Source organism: Belonocnema kinseyi, chromosome 6 (assembly GCF_010883055.1).
Source record: "Belonocnema kinseyi isolate 2016_QV_RU_SX_M_011 chromosome 6, B_treatae_v1, whole genome shotgun sequence".
Classification (NCBI taxonomy): Eukaryota; Metazoa; Arthropoda; class Insecta; order Hymenoptera; family Cynipidae; genus Belonocnema; species Belonocnema kinseyi.
Window position 1 is genome coordinate 148,479,121 of NC_046662.1, and position 14,401 is coordinate 148,493,521.

At 34.9% G+C, this 14,401-nt stretch overlaps 1 protein-coding gene across 1 annotated transcript in view; it reads left to right on the top strand.

Annotated features, from left to right (window-relative positions):
* The window catches only part of LOC117175643, a 183,577-nt gene that overhangs the window by 128,083 nt on the left and 41,093 nt on the right, over window positions 1-14,401 (top strand). Inside the window, exon 4 of the mRNA XM_033365349.1 lies at window positions 11,594-11,702. Coding sequence (XP_033221240.1) covers window positions 11,594-11,702 — 109 coding nt within the window. The remainder of the gene's footprint in view (window positions 1-11,593; window positions 11,703-14,401) is intronic.

A 14,401-nucleotide genomic window follows, 5' to 3' on the forward strand; every position in this document is an offset into this window, starting at 1 on the left:
CCAGTTCTGATAGTCTCGAACAAAAAAAGTATTTATATAAAATATTGTAATTCTGCTATTCTCCTCTAAGGTTTTTCCTTAATAGTTTTCAATTTTGTCCTTATTTATGTTTCGGCTTTCTTATGAGTAAATCTGTCTATTTGAGTCTCGAGTTGTGAAGTTTTGCTAAATTCAAATCATTTTTCGTTAAAAAAAAGATGATATTGTATATTTAGACAGTGTAATTTAGTTTCTTAACAAATAATCAGAGTCGTTTGCTTCCTGTTATAAGATTTTAAGTTCTGCGTTTTGCTGTAAGTACTTTGGTATTTCCTTTTTTCTGAAAGGTAAAGCTCCTTTCTGTCAAATTTTGTCCTTAAAATCTAATGAGTCATATTATTTAGGTTTTATTGAGACAGTTTTTAAGTTTTGAGTTAGATTTTGTTATTAATGCTATTGATCCCTTGCCATTTTGCCATATTTTGAGTGTAACTATCCTAACATAAGTTCATTGGTATTTAATGCTTCTATTTGCCAGGTAGGATTTCATAATTTGTTTAATTTTTCTGTTATAGCGGTCGGTTGGGTTTGCTTGGGGGTAATATTCAGGTGTTTTAGTGTGCTTAATGCCGAATTTTTCGGTTAATTCTCTAAGTGTTTTATTTACGAATTCGGCGCCGTTGTCGGTGTGGAGAATCCGCAGTGTTTCCCAACGTGAGATGACACGTTTATGAAATTCTGACTCTATTATTATTCCATTGGCTTTTTTAACTGGAATAATTTCTACCCATTTTGTAAATAAATCTACGAACACTAAGATACATTGTTTTTTTTCTCTTTTTTGTAATCGGTAATGGTCCCATGATGTCTGCAGCAATTATGGTCCATGGTTCTTCCACGATTCTTTTTCCCATTAGCCCTAATTTCGGTTGGTTACTCGGTTTGGTTCTTTGACCACTTTAACTCTAAGTGGTCTGTGATTACTTTGAAACTATACCCTTCTAGATATGGACTAAATTTTCGGATGGCCCAAACTACCGCTAGGCATTCTTTTTCAGATGCTGAGTTTCGAGATTCTGCTCCGTTAAAGCTTCTGCTCGCGTATGCTATTACGTAATTTATGCCGTTAATTGTTTGAGTAAGTACGCCTCCTAATCCCGTACTGCTCCCATCGGTTTTCAGTAGGAAGGGTTGAGTAAAATCTGGGCAGGTTAATATAGGTGCTGATGTTAAAAGGTCTTTAGTTTTTGGGAAAGCTTCATCTTGTTCTAATCCCCAATCCTATTGTTTATCTTTCTTACGTAATCTGTTTATCGGTTCTATTATTTCGGCAAAGTGTGGGATAAATTTTCTATACCAACTTGCCATCCATATTATGCGCTGTAATTGTTTAATATTTTTAGGTTTAGGGAATTTTAATATTGGTTGAATTTTTTCATTATCTATTTGGAATCCTTTATCGTTAACTTTGAAGCCCAAATATTAGATTTCTGAGCAGCCGAATTCGCATTTGTCCGGACTGATTGTTAAATCTGCATCATTCATTTTATCTAGTACGATGTTCAAGGATTTTAAATGGTCATCGAAATTTCGAGTTACTATTACAATGTCGTCTAAATAACAAAAAAACGTTTGGCTTTAAATCTGGGGTTATGATTTTATCCATCAGTCTCTGGAAAGTGGCTGGAGCATTTTTTAAACCAAATGGCATCCTTTTAAATTGGTGCATGCCCGTTCCAGGTACTGTGAATGCTGTTATAGGTTTTGAGCTTTCTTCTAATGGAATTTGTAAATCAGCTAATTTGAAATCAATTTTTGAAATGAATTTTGCTGATCTTAAAGTGTTCAATATTTCTGCCATGAGTGGAATTGGGTTTAGGTCTTTTTTTGTAATATTATCAACTTTTCTGAAATCTAAATATAATCTATAATCTTTCCCGGAGTTTTTTATCATCACTATAGGATTTCACCAATCGAAACAAGAGCGTCCTATTATGTCCTGTTCTAATAATTTATCTAATGTTTGATCAATTATTTCTTTTATTTTAGGGCTTACGTGGTAATATCGCTGTTTAATTGGGTCATGGCCCTCTACGTCTATTTTATGTTGCGTTAGATGAGTTGCCTTATGTGCTTTTCCTGAGTCAATTTCGATTTTATTTTCATTGGTTTTTTCTAATTGTGCTTGTTGGCTTTCGTTAAGCTTAACAATACCTTCACAAATTTTCGCTAAACCATTATCTTGTTCGTTGATTCTTCCCAAGCTATCCGTAATATTATTTAACTTAATAGCCTTATTTTTAAAAGAAACCCATTGATTTCTATTATCGCTTTCTAATATCTAATTGGATTTTTGAGATTCAGTTTTTGATTCTTTCATATTTGTAACTTTGTTATTTTTCGAAAGATTACAATCGCTTTTTTATATTCGTACTCGTATTTGCTATTATAATAAATTTTTCCTGAATTATTTTTCGTATCTTTTTTCCCAATTCTAGGTTTACCTAAATTAAGTGAGTATTTTGTGTTTGAATCATCTCTAGTGTCGTAGGTGGAGATGCTCTCTAAGGGTTGGAATTTGTTACTCGTTTTTTTGTTACTCGAGTTTTGTATTTTTGGGGGTTGGTTAGAGTTGGCAGTTGCCAGGGAAATTTCGCTTTCTGGTAATCCTGAACTACTATTTGTATGCTTTAGGTTGGAAATGTGATTGGAATCTCGGTTGAAAGTTTGATTGAAATCTAGGTCTAAAATATTGTTGATATTGATTTGAAAAAGGTAGGGATGGAAATCCAAATGGTAAAAATGGAAATCGATTTTTGTATTGTTTTTTACCCTAATTATTTTGATTTCCGTTTTAGTTATCATTTCGAACATTCTTATTTTCCCTAAATTTTGTATTATTTTCTGAATTATTTTCAGCCCCGTTATTATTGTTATGTTTTTGTTCATTTTTATCTTCAATTTTAGGTTCCGTAATTTGTAATACTTGCTTTTAACTTTCGACTTGGCTAGCTCAGTTTCCCATTCTTTGCCTAAATCTTCTAATTGTTTAAACGTTTCAAAATCATTTCGCTTTGTATACATTTTATATTCAATTCTGAGGTTTTCGTAAGTTCTGCGCAATTCCCATTCGCGGTTTTTTCTAGGATATAGTTTTGTGAATAGTTTCCTAATTTCTGTCAGGTATGAGTGGATGTCTTGAGTCCTTTTCTGGTTACAAAGTTTTATTTTTTGCCTAATTTCTTCTGAAAATCGCTCGTCGATATACGCGTTTTTAAAATCCTCGGTAAAATATGGTAAACATCGCCAAGAATTTTTATTTATTACGCACCAATCTTTTGCATCTTCGATCAACAGTGCGTCTAAGTTTTCTAAGATGTTTCGATCATTTATCTTATAACCCCTTTTGAATATTTTTAATTCTTCCAGAAAATGCGCGGGGCTGTCTTCTTTATTATTCCGGAATTTAATGGGCCAATTGCTCATAATTTGGATTGGTCTTTGCATCATGCCGGAAGGGAAATAAGTAGATGGTATTGTTGGATTATTAAAATTATTGTCAGATTCGTAATCTGTATCTGAGTTATTAGTGTGGAATCTAGAGTGTATGTTTGATATGTTACTTTTTTTCGAAAGTCTACGTGATCTGTTTCGTTTTGAGTTAATTATGTCCTCTAATGGTTCGCTGTCATCGGTATCCAGTAATTTTAAATCATTAATTCTTGATTTTCTACGGTTTTCCGTATTATTGTGAAAATGTTTATTAGATTCTTGAAATCTTTCCCTTAAATCGAATTGAACTGACTGTCTATTTCGAGTTTCGCTTCTATTTTCCTGTAATTAGGTTCTATTGTTTCTTGTCTAATTTCAAAAGAACTATGAGCTGATGGGTGTAATCTAGACCTTAAGATGTTTGCCCTTTCTTCCCTTTCTCTAAAAAATCTTTCCCTTTGTTGGTTCATAAATTCGTCGAACTCTGCGCTTTCTATAAGTTCGTCTGTTTCTAAAACGAATCGTGTGTTGTTTTCTAAAAATGAATCCCGTTCAAAATTTTCCTTATCTATTCGTCTCGTATCATTCATTTGTATTGCCGAGCCTGTTCTTAGTAACTTTTCGTTATCCCATAAGAATGTATTGTTTGTGGTTTGAGTTGTTTCTACTCGTCTTGCCGGAAGTAATCTATCTTGGTTTCACCTGTCTCTATTCACTGTGTATTTTGTGTTTTTTACCGCGAACCCCCTACCACGTCCTATTGACCTATTTGGTGTTTTAGGTATAGTGCTAGTGTTTTTAGGTGACATTACTTCTATGTTTCGTAATAATGGTCTTGTTGTGACCTTGGTTAAATCCGCGTTTTTGGTTGAAAGTGCAGCGGAACCTTCCAGGTCTAAACTATCATGGTCGCTTTCCATGTTGGTTGGGTTAGTCATCATTACCTTCATTGTAACCGATCTGAGATTCATTTAATTTTCATTTCTTTGAATTTGTATCAACGTGACACCCTATCATTTATTTATATAAACGGTTTCTATTTCATTTTTATTTCGATGAGAATATTTGAGTTTATTTTGGAATATTTTAATTAAGATTGTTATTAATTGTCGCAGAGTTCTAAAATGTGTTTGTTGTCGTTCCGTGACCTTTTGTTTATGATATACGTCGCGTCACCTTACCTCGACTCGCGAATATTGCTGACTGCACGAGCAAACTTGTTTGCCCGCTTGGAAGTTTCGTTAAGTCGGGCGCTTGGAATATTCAGCAAAATAAAAATGAATGTTTTTCTTTTCAGGTTTTATCGTTCCTTATTATAATGTTTTATTTCCTTATTTTGGTTTTCAAAACCTGACTTTAAACTTTAGTAATATCATTTTTAGATACAGTTTTATTCTTTTTTAAACTTGGATTGATAGTTTCCGTTTTTGTTTCAATCTAAACAAATAGCTACTTTCACTTGTCATTTTAATCCATATGCGGAATATTTCTTAAACATTTCATGGCGCATAGGAACGAACAATGCAAAATACAATGGTAAATCACATAAAAATCATAAAATGCGAGTATATTAAAGCATATTACAATACATGTAAATCGTACTAATACACACATTATAAACATCATCTTCCAGAAATATCGGTATCAAATTTCATTATAAAATATATCCTAATAATAGGTTTGCAATATTTCAAGGCAAGGCAATAGATCTAATAGCATGCAACGTGTTACTCAGAGTTCAGAGTAAGAGTTTTCATTAAATTTTGTGTGCAAAATGGAATCCAGTGCTCTAAAACTCTTGAAATGTTGACAGTTACATACAGTGAGTCTACTCTGAGTAAGAAAAATGTGTATAAGTGGTACAAGCTGTTCCAAGAAGGCCGAGAGGATGTCGAAGACGAACCTCGCCCTGGACGTCCCAGCTCGTCAACAACAGATGAAAACGTGCTATCTTTTTGGAAGTTTTGGGCATATGACGTGTGTCAGCGAAATTTGTCCCAAAACTGCTTAATTTTGATCAAAAGATCCATCGCATGACCATCGCTCAGGAGATGTTGAATGAAGTCAATAATGATTCTGATTTTCTCAAAAGGGTTATAACTGGGGATGAATCGTGGGTATATGGTTATAACGTCGAAAATAAAGCGCAATCGTCTTAGTGGAAGCATCCTGAGTCTCCAATACCGAAAAAAGCACGGTAAGTTCGGTCAAATGTGAAGGTTTTGCTCACTGTTTTCTTTGATTACCGTGGCGCAGTGCATCAGGAATTCTTATGACAAGGTCGTACGGTCAATAAGGAGTATTACCTTCAAGTTATGCGCCGTTTGCGAGAGGCGATACGCAAAAAACATCCGGAACTTTGGAAAAACAATTCGTGGCCTTTGCATCACGATAATGCACCTGCTCATTCATAGTTGCTTATGAAAGATTTTCTGACCAAAAACAGCACCATAGTCATGCCTCAGCCTCCATACTCACAGGATTTGCCCCCAGTGATTTTTTTCTTTCTCCAAAACTTAAGAGACCCAAGACAGGACATCGATTTTCAACGATTGAGGAGATAAAAACTGCATCGCTGAAAGAACTCAAGGCTATAACATAAAATGATTATCAGAAGTGCTTCGATGATTGGAAAGAGTGTTGGCGCAAGTGTATTATATCTGAGGGGGATTAGTTTGAAGGGGACAATCTAAATATTGAGGAATAAATGAATATTTTTTGAGAAAACCATAAAGTCACCTTATTTTTTGAACACACCTCGTATAAAAATAACCAAGATTTACTCATTTTTAATTTCGAAAATTAAACTTGGTTTACTCAAATTACGGGACTTCGAAATTTTCAATGACATATGGCTACGACAAGTAATACAAACTTCAAAAATCTTTTTAAAATATCTACTGACACTTTATAAAAAATATTTAGCAAAAATAGAATTAGCGTTCGGATTGGAACTATATACAATTTTATCACGTATTGGGTATAGCTTGCCTAATTATAATTATCCAGTTTTTTCCTGAAATAGCTTTTTTAAACCTGGTTTACTATGTAATTCACTTTTTCACAAGAGTACACCTATTTATAAGTAATAAATATACATAAAACGAAAGATTAAAAAAGCAATTACTTTGTAAACAAACTTTTTCTGTGATATTCCTGAAGATTTTAATTAATTTAAGATTTTAATTTAATTTAAGATTTTTTTACTGACACACTTCGTGTTACATAATTATATAAATCAAATTATGGATGGCTTACAATGGCGTATGCATAGTAAATTACTGGGCTGAATCGCTCTAGTCGAATAGTGGATTGGCCGCTCGTTGGCAACAAGGAATTAATGGATAGATGTATTGAGTTGAGTAGTATTGATGGTTGAGTAGTGTAGAATTCCTACCGACTAAAACTCATCATGCTTTCCACCAGCAATATAATACCAGAATCCAATCGCGCTATATGCTGCTGTCTATGCCTCTCTTGACTCCAAAAAATGTCCTTGTGTGTCCACTGGGAACATGGGAGATATTTTGGTAACGACTCCCGTTCACCCTGCTGAAACCGTCCTATACGCACTGACCAATTGAATGTCAACTACTTTTTCTATCTGCTCCAACTTTTTTCAGCAGATGCTTTTTATTGACGGTATTTTGCCAAACTGGAACTGCTACAGCAGCTGAGAGTACATCACGCATAGGTGTGTTCCCTTTCAACAGTTCCATCCACAGGTCGAAATACTAAGTGAACAATAAGTGCGATTTTTTTCAAAAATTTTGAAGAGCCTGCATTTTTCTGTGGTTTCAGTCATTTTAACTTCCAGATCAGTGACTCTCAGCTCTATTTTACTGATCTGAGAGTTAACGGAATCAGTTTTCTTAGTAAGTTCATCAATAGTGCCTCTTACCTGGTTAAAATCTTCCTTCATATTTAATTTCAACGCGCATTCTTGAGGATAGTACAATCCGCAGCCTGTAAATGTTATCCAGTAACTATCAATAGGCTTTCTACAATGTCCTCTGCTACATATCATCGGTGTAGATAATGAATTTTGTATAGAGCTCGCCATTATGATTCACCATACTGGCTGTACACACTAAAACACAGTTACAAGTTCGATTCGTCTTGGATACTTCTATCATTGTCACAAACACTACGAGTTGAACATCGAAACAGAAAATGAATACTTATGAGATTAATTTTTTAGCATCATCTAAGACCAATTATGCCATGAGTCAAAAATCACAAAGGCCACAAAACACAACACTTTTTATACAGATCTACCCATTAATTAAGAGTTTATAAGTCCAAATCTCTGGAGCACATACGAAGCAAGTGTCGAGCGAGTCGCCATCTTGAAAGTTTTAAATGTGTTGTACCGATCTGATTTATACATTTTTTAAACCGACTCACTGACATTAATTTTCAGATAACCCTGCATTTTAAGTACATATTCCGGTTTGTGAGTTCCAATAGTTTTATTATTTCCATTGGTATATACCGCGGACTTGGTGCTTCATCTCATGCACTAGAAAGAGATGTTTTTCCATATTTTCTCCAGTTTGCATAGTAATTTGGGACTTTGGGGAGGTGCAAGAGTTAGCTTCCTAACTATTTTATAGCATTTACCCCTTACATATCTGTGTGCTTTGCCTCGCATAGTAATCTAGCTTTTTCGCTATCACTTCTTTGTATACCCCACTGCGGGAATTTAGCTGTAAGGTCTGCTGTAACTATCGCTTCTTCGCTTCTGGATCTGATGCAGTTTGTAATGTATTGAAATTTGTAGTATGAGGAGACATAGCAGCTGTGCATTGTGAACAATGTCGTTGTTACGTAAGAAAAACCATGGCATTTTTTTATTCTTATATACACCATTAAGCCATTGCCCTTTCGGGGTAGGCGTGACTCACTCGGTGGGGAAGGTAGTAATGTGAGGAAGGTATATAAAATTTTCAGATTGATCCAGAATCCTCGTGATGTTTATTTAAATAACACGTTCGTTCCGCAACACTGCTCCGACCCAGGTTGCTGATCAATCTCTCTAGCAATCACCCCAAGTGAAGATCCTCACAAAGTCGCCATGTAAGGTTCCCTACTTGGGTCTATTAGTATCCATGATATTTTGTTTTAGGCGTCATTCACTCTACTGACACTCTTTTTATTAACTATTTGTCGTCATATTTTTCTGTCTTGACATACTTCTCTAGCTTCTTTTATGTCCATGCATTTTTTCATGCAGGCTCTCATGTTTCTGTGGCTTCTAATGTCTCTTCTAACTAGGGTGTCATTCGCATATTCTAACCATTCTTTTCGCGGTCTACCTCTGGGCACGCTGCCATTTACATTACCTTGATACACTTGTTTCGTTAGTTGTTAATTGGACATTCTCTCAACATGCCCGAACCATCTTAGCCGACTTCTTTCCCATGTGTCTACTAACGTATCTTCTGCACCACATTCTTTGAGAATTATGTCGTTACTCACTTTGTCTATCAGAGTTTTTCCGCATATCATGGGCAAGAATCTCATGTCATTTACATTAACTTTACTCTTATCTTTTTCTTGATCGGTCCATGTCTCGCCAACGTATAGTACATTTACCCTTACACTGGCTTTGCTACCCGTATGCCTAATGGCGACTTTTTGATCCAGTTCCCTTATAGCCGTATCTCTGCTGTCCGATGGACAAACCGAGTAAGTGACTTTTGCCATAGTGGTTATTTTCTCATGCCCATGTATCGGAAAATAGTCTCTATGGAAAATGTCACTTACTAGGTTTTTCTGTTGGACAACAGATCAAGCTTTTCGTTATATATCCACAGAGAAAACCGCTGGTGTTAAATTTGTTACAGCTCAAATTTCATCGGTCTCCCAATCAGCATTTGAAAAAATTTTCAAGTCTCAAATGTATTCCTCCGAACGTAGGTGCACATCTGGGCATCTAGGGGAAAGTATAATTTGGAGACTGAATTTTGACTCAATGCCGAGAGTTGTGGAGTGCTGAACCGCGCTGTGAGTAACCTGAACGCCTGTCAAAGCAACTATTCGCATTGCGATATTAGACTGAATAATTGTTAATAAGGAAACTAATTGAAATAATATTTGCTTAATTTTCAACTTTCCATCATTTAACAGTGTGTACTAGTCACTTAGATTAAAATGATTACTTCCTAATGCAACTTCCAAATGTTAGGTTAGTCATGGCCGTCGATATTTAAACTAAAGCCGGGATGTGTAGAAAAAGTCATGACCGTCTACATATACAGTTAGGTATTTTCACTTTAATCACCAGCTGACTTCACTCTTTTGAATACAGAAAATCTAGAGGAAATTTCTTCGAACGAATAGGCATCAATTAAGATGGAGACGGTCACTGCTTAGTTTTTACATCCCGGCTTTGGTGGTTTGAATATCATGTAGGTTTTGACTAACCTAAGATTTGGATATTATATCACGCCAAGTACAATTTTTATTCAAAGACACTAATAGTCACTGATAAATGTAAGGAATTTAAAAGTTAGGTAATTATTACTATAACTTACCTGCTTATCAACATCTATTTCACCCAAATAACACCCGACAAAATCGTCTTGACAGGTGACTGACAGTTTGTAGACGACACTTCACGTTGCTCTGGATGAGAAAAAACAGTGTCTAAATGATGCTTTTCGCCTAGATTCTCCGAACGAACATGTGTGGCTCAAATTTGTTGCAAATCCCTTGAGCACCGATTTCGGTGTACAATGAAGGATTGGCGATTTTCTGTGCAGTAATTTCTGCATTCTATTATCCTTTTGTTAATTTCGTATGAAAACAGCATTTGTACATCAATTTCTTTTGCTGTAGATCTTATTTGGACATTTAGCTACCTTATGTCCTTTTTTGCTATATTTCAAACACAGATTTTGTCTGTCATGTCTTGTACGAGTGTCATCCAAAAAGTTAGTTTCCTTATTTTCGCGTAGGAAAACTAAAGGAGGTAGGATGCTGCGGAAGATCTCAGGATTTTCGTTTGCATCTAGTGGTAACACTGTAAAAATTGCAGGTCTCCAGATTGCCTTGGCATTCACTTCTGAACATGAGTACCTCCTTCATCTCGGATCCGATTGTTAAGTGCGTTCTGTGATAAAATTCCTGACGTGGGAATGTGTACTGCCAGTGAAATTCATCGAAAAATTACTGCTGCTTATGGTGAAAGTGTCATGATTGTTCAAATGGTGCTAACTGCGTAGAAGGTGGCTGTCGGGCTTAAGTGTGTGTTTGGGATAGCAAGGAGGTCATGTTGGTCCAATATCTTCCCAAAGATAAAGCAATAAATGCTGCCAGGTATTGTGAGGTGTTCGAAAAACTGAGAAAACGGATAAAATGGAAAACGTCTTTTTCACGTCAATGCCGAGCCTCATTCTTCAAAATTGACCCAATACCTGCTAAATAAATTTGATAAATATCGTGGATTACTGGATGTGCTATTTGGACCCACAGTGGTATGCTACGAGTTAAAAAAAACTCATCCCGCTTTACGAAGTGTCAGTAAAGACTCGGTGACTACATTGAAAAATAGTTTAGATCCGTACCTTTCTAACCACGTAATTTTTATCTTGAATAAATAATTTTTTTGATTTGTTCCAAAAAAGGTAAACCTACTTTTGTGATGACCCTCGGATCGTGCGTAAACGTTACCATGTTCCCAACATCTGAAGCAATGACTTTCTCTTGTCCTTTGTATTAGTCAACAGCTCGTCCAACCCATTCTTATTAGACTTCTCGAGAGTAGTTTAGCAGCTTCAGACTCAAGCAATATTAAATAGGGTTTCAAGAAGCGGCGTTTTTGTTTTCCTAACTTTTTTATGTCGTGCCTTGTTTGGCGTAAAATTTTTATTCTTATTTTTTTTACAAATTTTGAAAATGCTATAACTCTGTTCATTTTTGTTTAATCGAAAAAGTCGTAAGCATAAATTGTTCGAGTTGTTAAATAATATGAATGGCTGTTCATAGAATTTCATTTTTTGACACAAATAGATTGTAAAAAAGACCAATCTAATAGATTAGTTTTTTTTAATTATCGTGCCCACAGCCATACTATTTTATAAAAATTAGATGAATATTTTCGTTCTAAATATTTTAGATACGCTGAGCTCGTGAGCATTCATGGAAAATTAGATCCGCTCGTGCAGGTAGATCTGACACCGGAAAAGAGAGTTAAGGTGACATTCATCTATGGAGATCTAATTGAGGTGAGTTTCTATAAAAGAGGGTAAACAGGGGTATTGCTGACACCCTTCTAATGACTGAAACTTTGCAACAAAATTCTTTTATTAAAATTACGGGGATTCAAAATTAATATATGCATAAATATTCTATCATTAATGTAATTTTTATTTCACTACTTATCCAGTACAAAAGTACTGAATTTATATTCCTTAAATAATATTTTGGTGTCACCTACAGAAGGACATGTTGACACTATAAAAATGAGTGATGTTAATTTGAAAGACCTCTGAAAGATAGAAGAAAAATTATATCTTATTTTGCAGTACTTTCGGAGGCTAGATGATTATGTTTTTTAATATAATTAAATAAATATTATTTTTAAATTGTAGTAGATTTAATATATTTGAAATATTCTTATCATGCCTTCAAAAACAGTGAACGAAACCTAACTGGAGGAAGTTTTTAGGGAATTATACGCACTTTTGATTGATATCTATGTTACTATGATTGCTATTTGCAAGAATAATTATATTACTGGGTAGAAACTGAAAATGAAAACAAACCTGCCCGTTCATACGAACACACTTCCGTCACTAATCAATAAACAGATAAGTTTATATTCTTCTTTTTTAAGGTTTCGACAATATCCCTGTTTACCTTAGATTCATGTTTTATTTATGTTTATTTGTAAGATTTTTTGATTCGCAAAATTGGACTTCTATGCATAAAAAAATTTGCCCTATTCTGATCTTAACAGCGCTTCTGCCCTGTAAACATAAAAAGTAGTAACTACATTTTTGATGAGTCCCCTGTAACCCTATTCTCAAATTTCTTATCTTTACTATTTATACATTACGTATTTTATCTGAAATAAACAGAATAAGCGCTCTTTTTCTGTCCGTGTAGCACCAGTAAAATAGCAGTTTATTGTATTGCGGCGAGCGGCAAGTAAATTCACAGTAAGAAGGAAGAAGTCAGTGAATAATGAAAGAAAGTAAATGAAAAGAGTGAGAAGAATTCATTATAAAACTACTTCGCACCACGAAGTGGATTTTGAACTTATAACGTCGCGCCACGCGCGTGCGTACGCGATACAATCCAGCGTCATTTTACAGAAAAAGAGCGCTTATTTTGCTTATTTCAGATAAAGTATCGTATGCACCACAACAGTAAAATTATTTTATACCTATATGTGGTTTTACAGTCCTTGACTTCACCTCTAATATTAAATTCTGCATCCTCATTTAAAGTTCAACTTTACGGTCTAGGTATATAGCATACTTTTAGTTTACTTTTCGAACGAATTTTAAATAGGAGCCATTCCATGACGAATCATCTGAAGAATTTTGATGTACGCCGTGGCACAATGTGCCCAGCGCCTGAGACTTGAAGTTCGTGCATACAATTATAGTAGTGGAGAGTACCCTTGGTTGAGACCCTTTTTGTTTTTAGTTCATAAGAATAATAAAAACATGAATAAAAATAATTTGTCATGCTTACACATAAAGGTCAATGCTTAACTATCACTAACAAGGGAAGGTATCGAGGTGTCCGCCTCCGATTTTCTTCATTTCGATATATGTTGTAGAGCAACAAAAAATAAGAGGTATAATGTTTTTTATTTTTGCCAAAATTGATATCTAGGCGGTGAACACTTCCCCTAAAGTATACACTCTAAATTTTTTTTTTATTTCTTCGGAACAAATATCTCTATCAAGACAAAACCAACTGCATATTATTTGTCATCAAAACATAGTAATAACTGCAATGAATTTACTTTATGGGGTTACATCTCTTATTTTTTGCAGCAACAAATGTGTTTTTTTAACATTTTTTATCGCAAATAAATGTTGACATTCGACCGTTTCATTCAGCTTCGGCTTAACCTACATAGAGGTTTAACCTATCCTAACCTGACAAAACCTGACCTAACCTAACCTAGCCGAATGAAATTCAACCACACGTGTAGCTATGTAAGCGTACGGTTCTCAGTCTTAAATGTGTGCTATATTTAATAGGTTAACTCGATCTTAACCTACAAATGAATCTAACTTAACAGAACCTAACGAAATTTTGCTTAACGCAACAAAACTTAACTTAAATGTTCCCGTTGTAACACAATAAAATTCATTTCATTATACTACAGGTGGATAGAAATTTAGATGGACATTACTCATTTGAAGAAACTTAGAACTACCAGTAGAATTGCCCCATTTCAATTAACCTGACAATGTTTGTATCAATTAAAATGTAGAACTGTAACTTAAACATGCAAATGAATAAGAGTTTTATTCAAAAATTGTTTCTCTCTGCTTTTCTTAAACTTAAGGTTCTGTTGGGTAAAGTTACGAGGGTAGTTCAATAAGTCCTTAGAATGACCAACAAATGGCGCGCGAATCGCTCCAAATCATCTGTTTTCAGTCAGCACCACTCCCGACTAGATATATGGTGCAGTCACAGTCCACATCTTCTGAGTTTACGTGTTTTTATAACCAATTGAAAAAAAATTGTTCGTTAAGAAAAATGGAAAAAAAACGAGTTCAGAGCGGTAATCGAACATTTTCATTTAAAGGGTTTAACTCCATATGAGAAAAAATGAATTGGATTCAGTTCATGGCACATCTGCCCCTGCCTGAGCAATGGTTTATAACTGGGTAAATGAATTTAAGCGTGGTCGTACATCAATAAGTGACGAACCACGTTCAGGAAGGCCCGTAGAAGC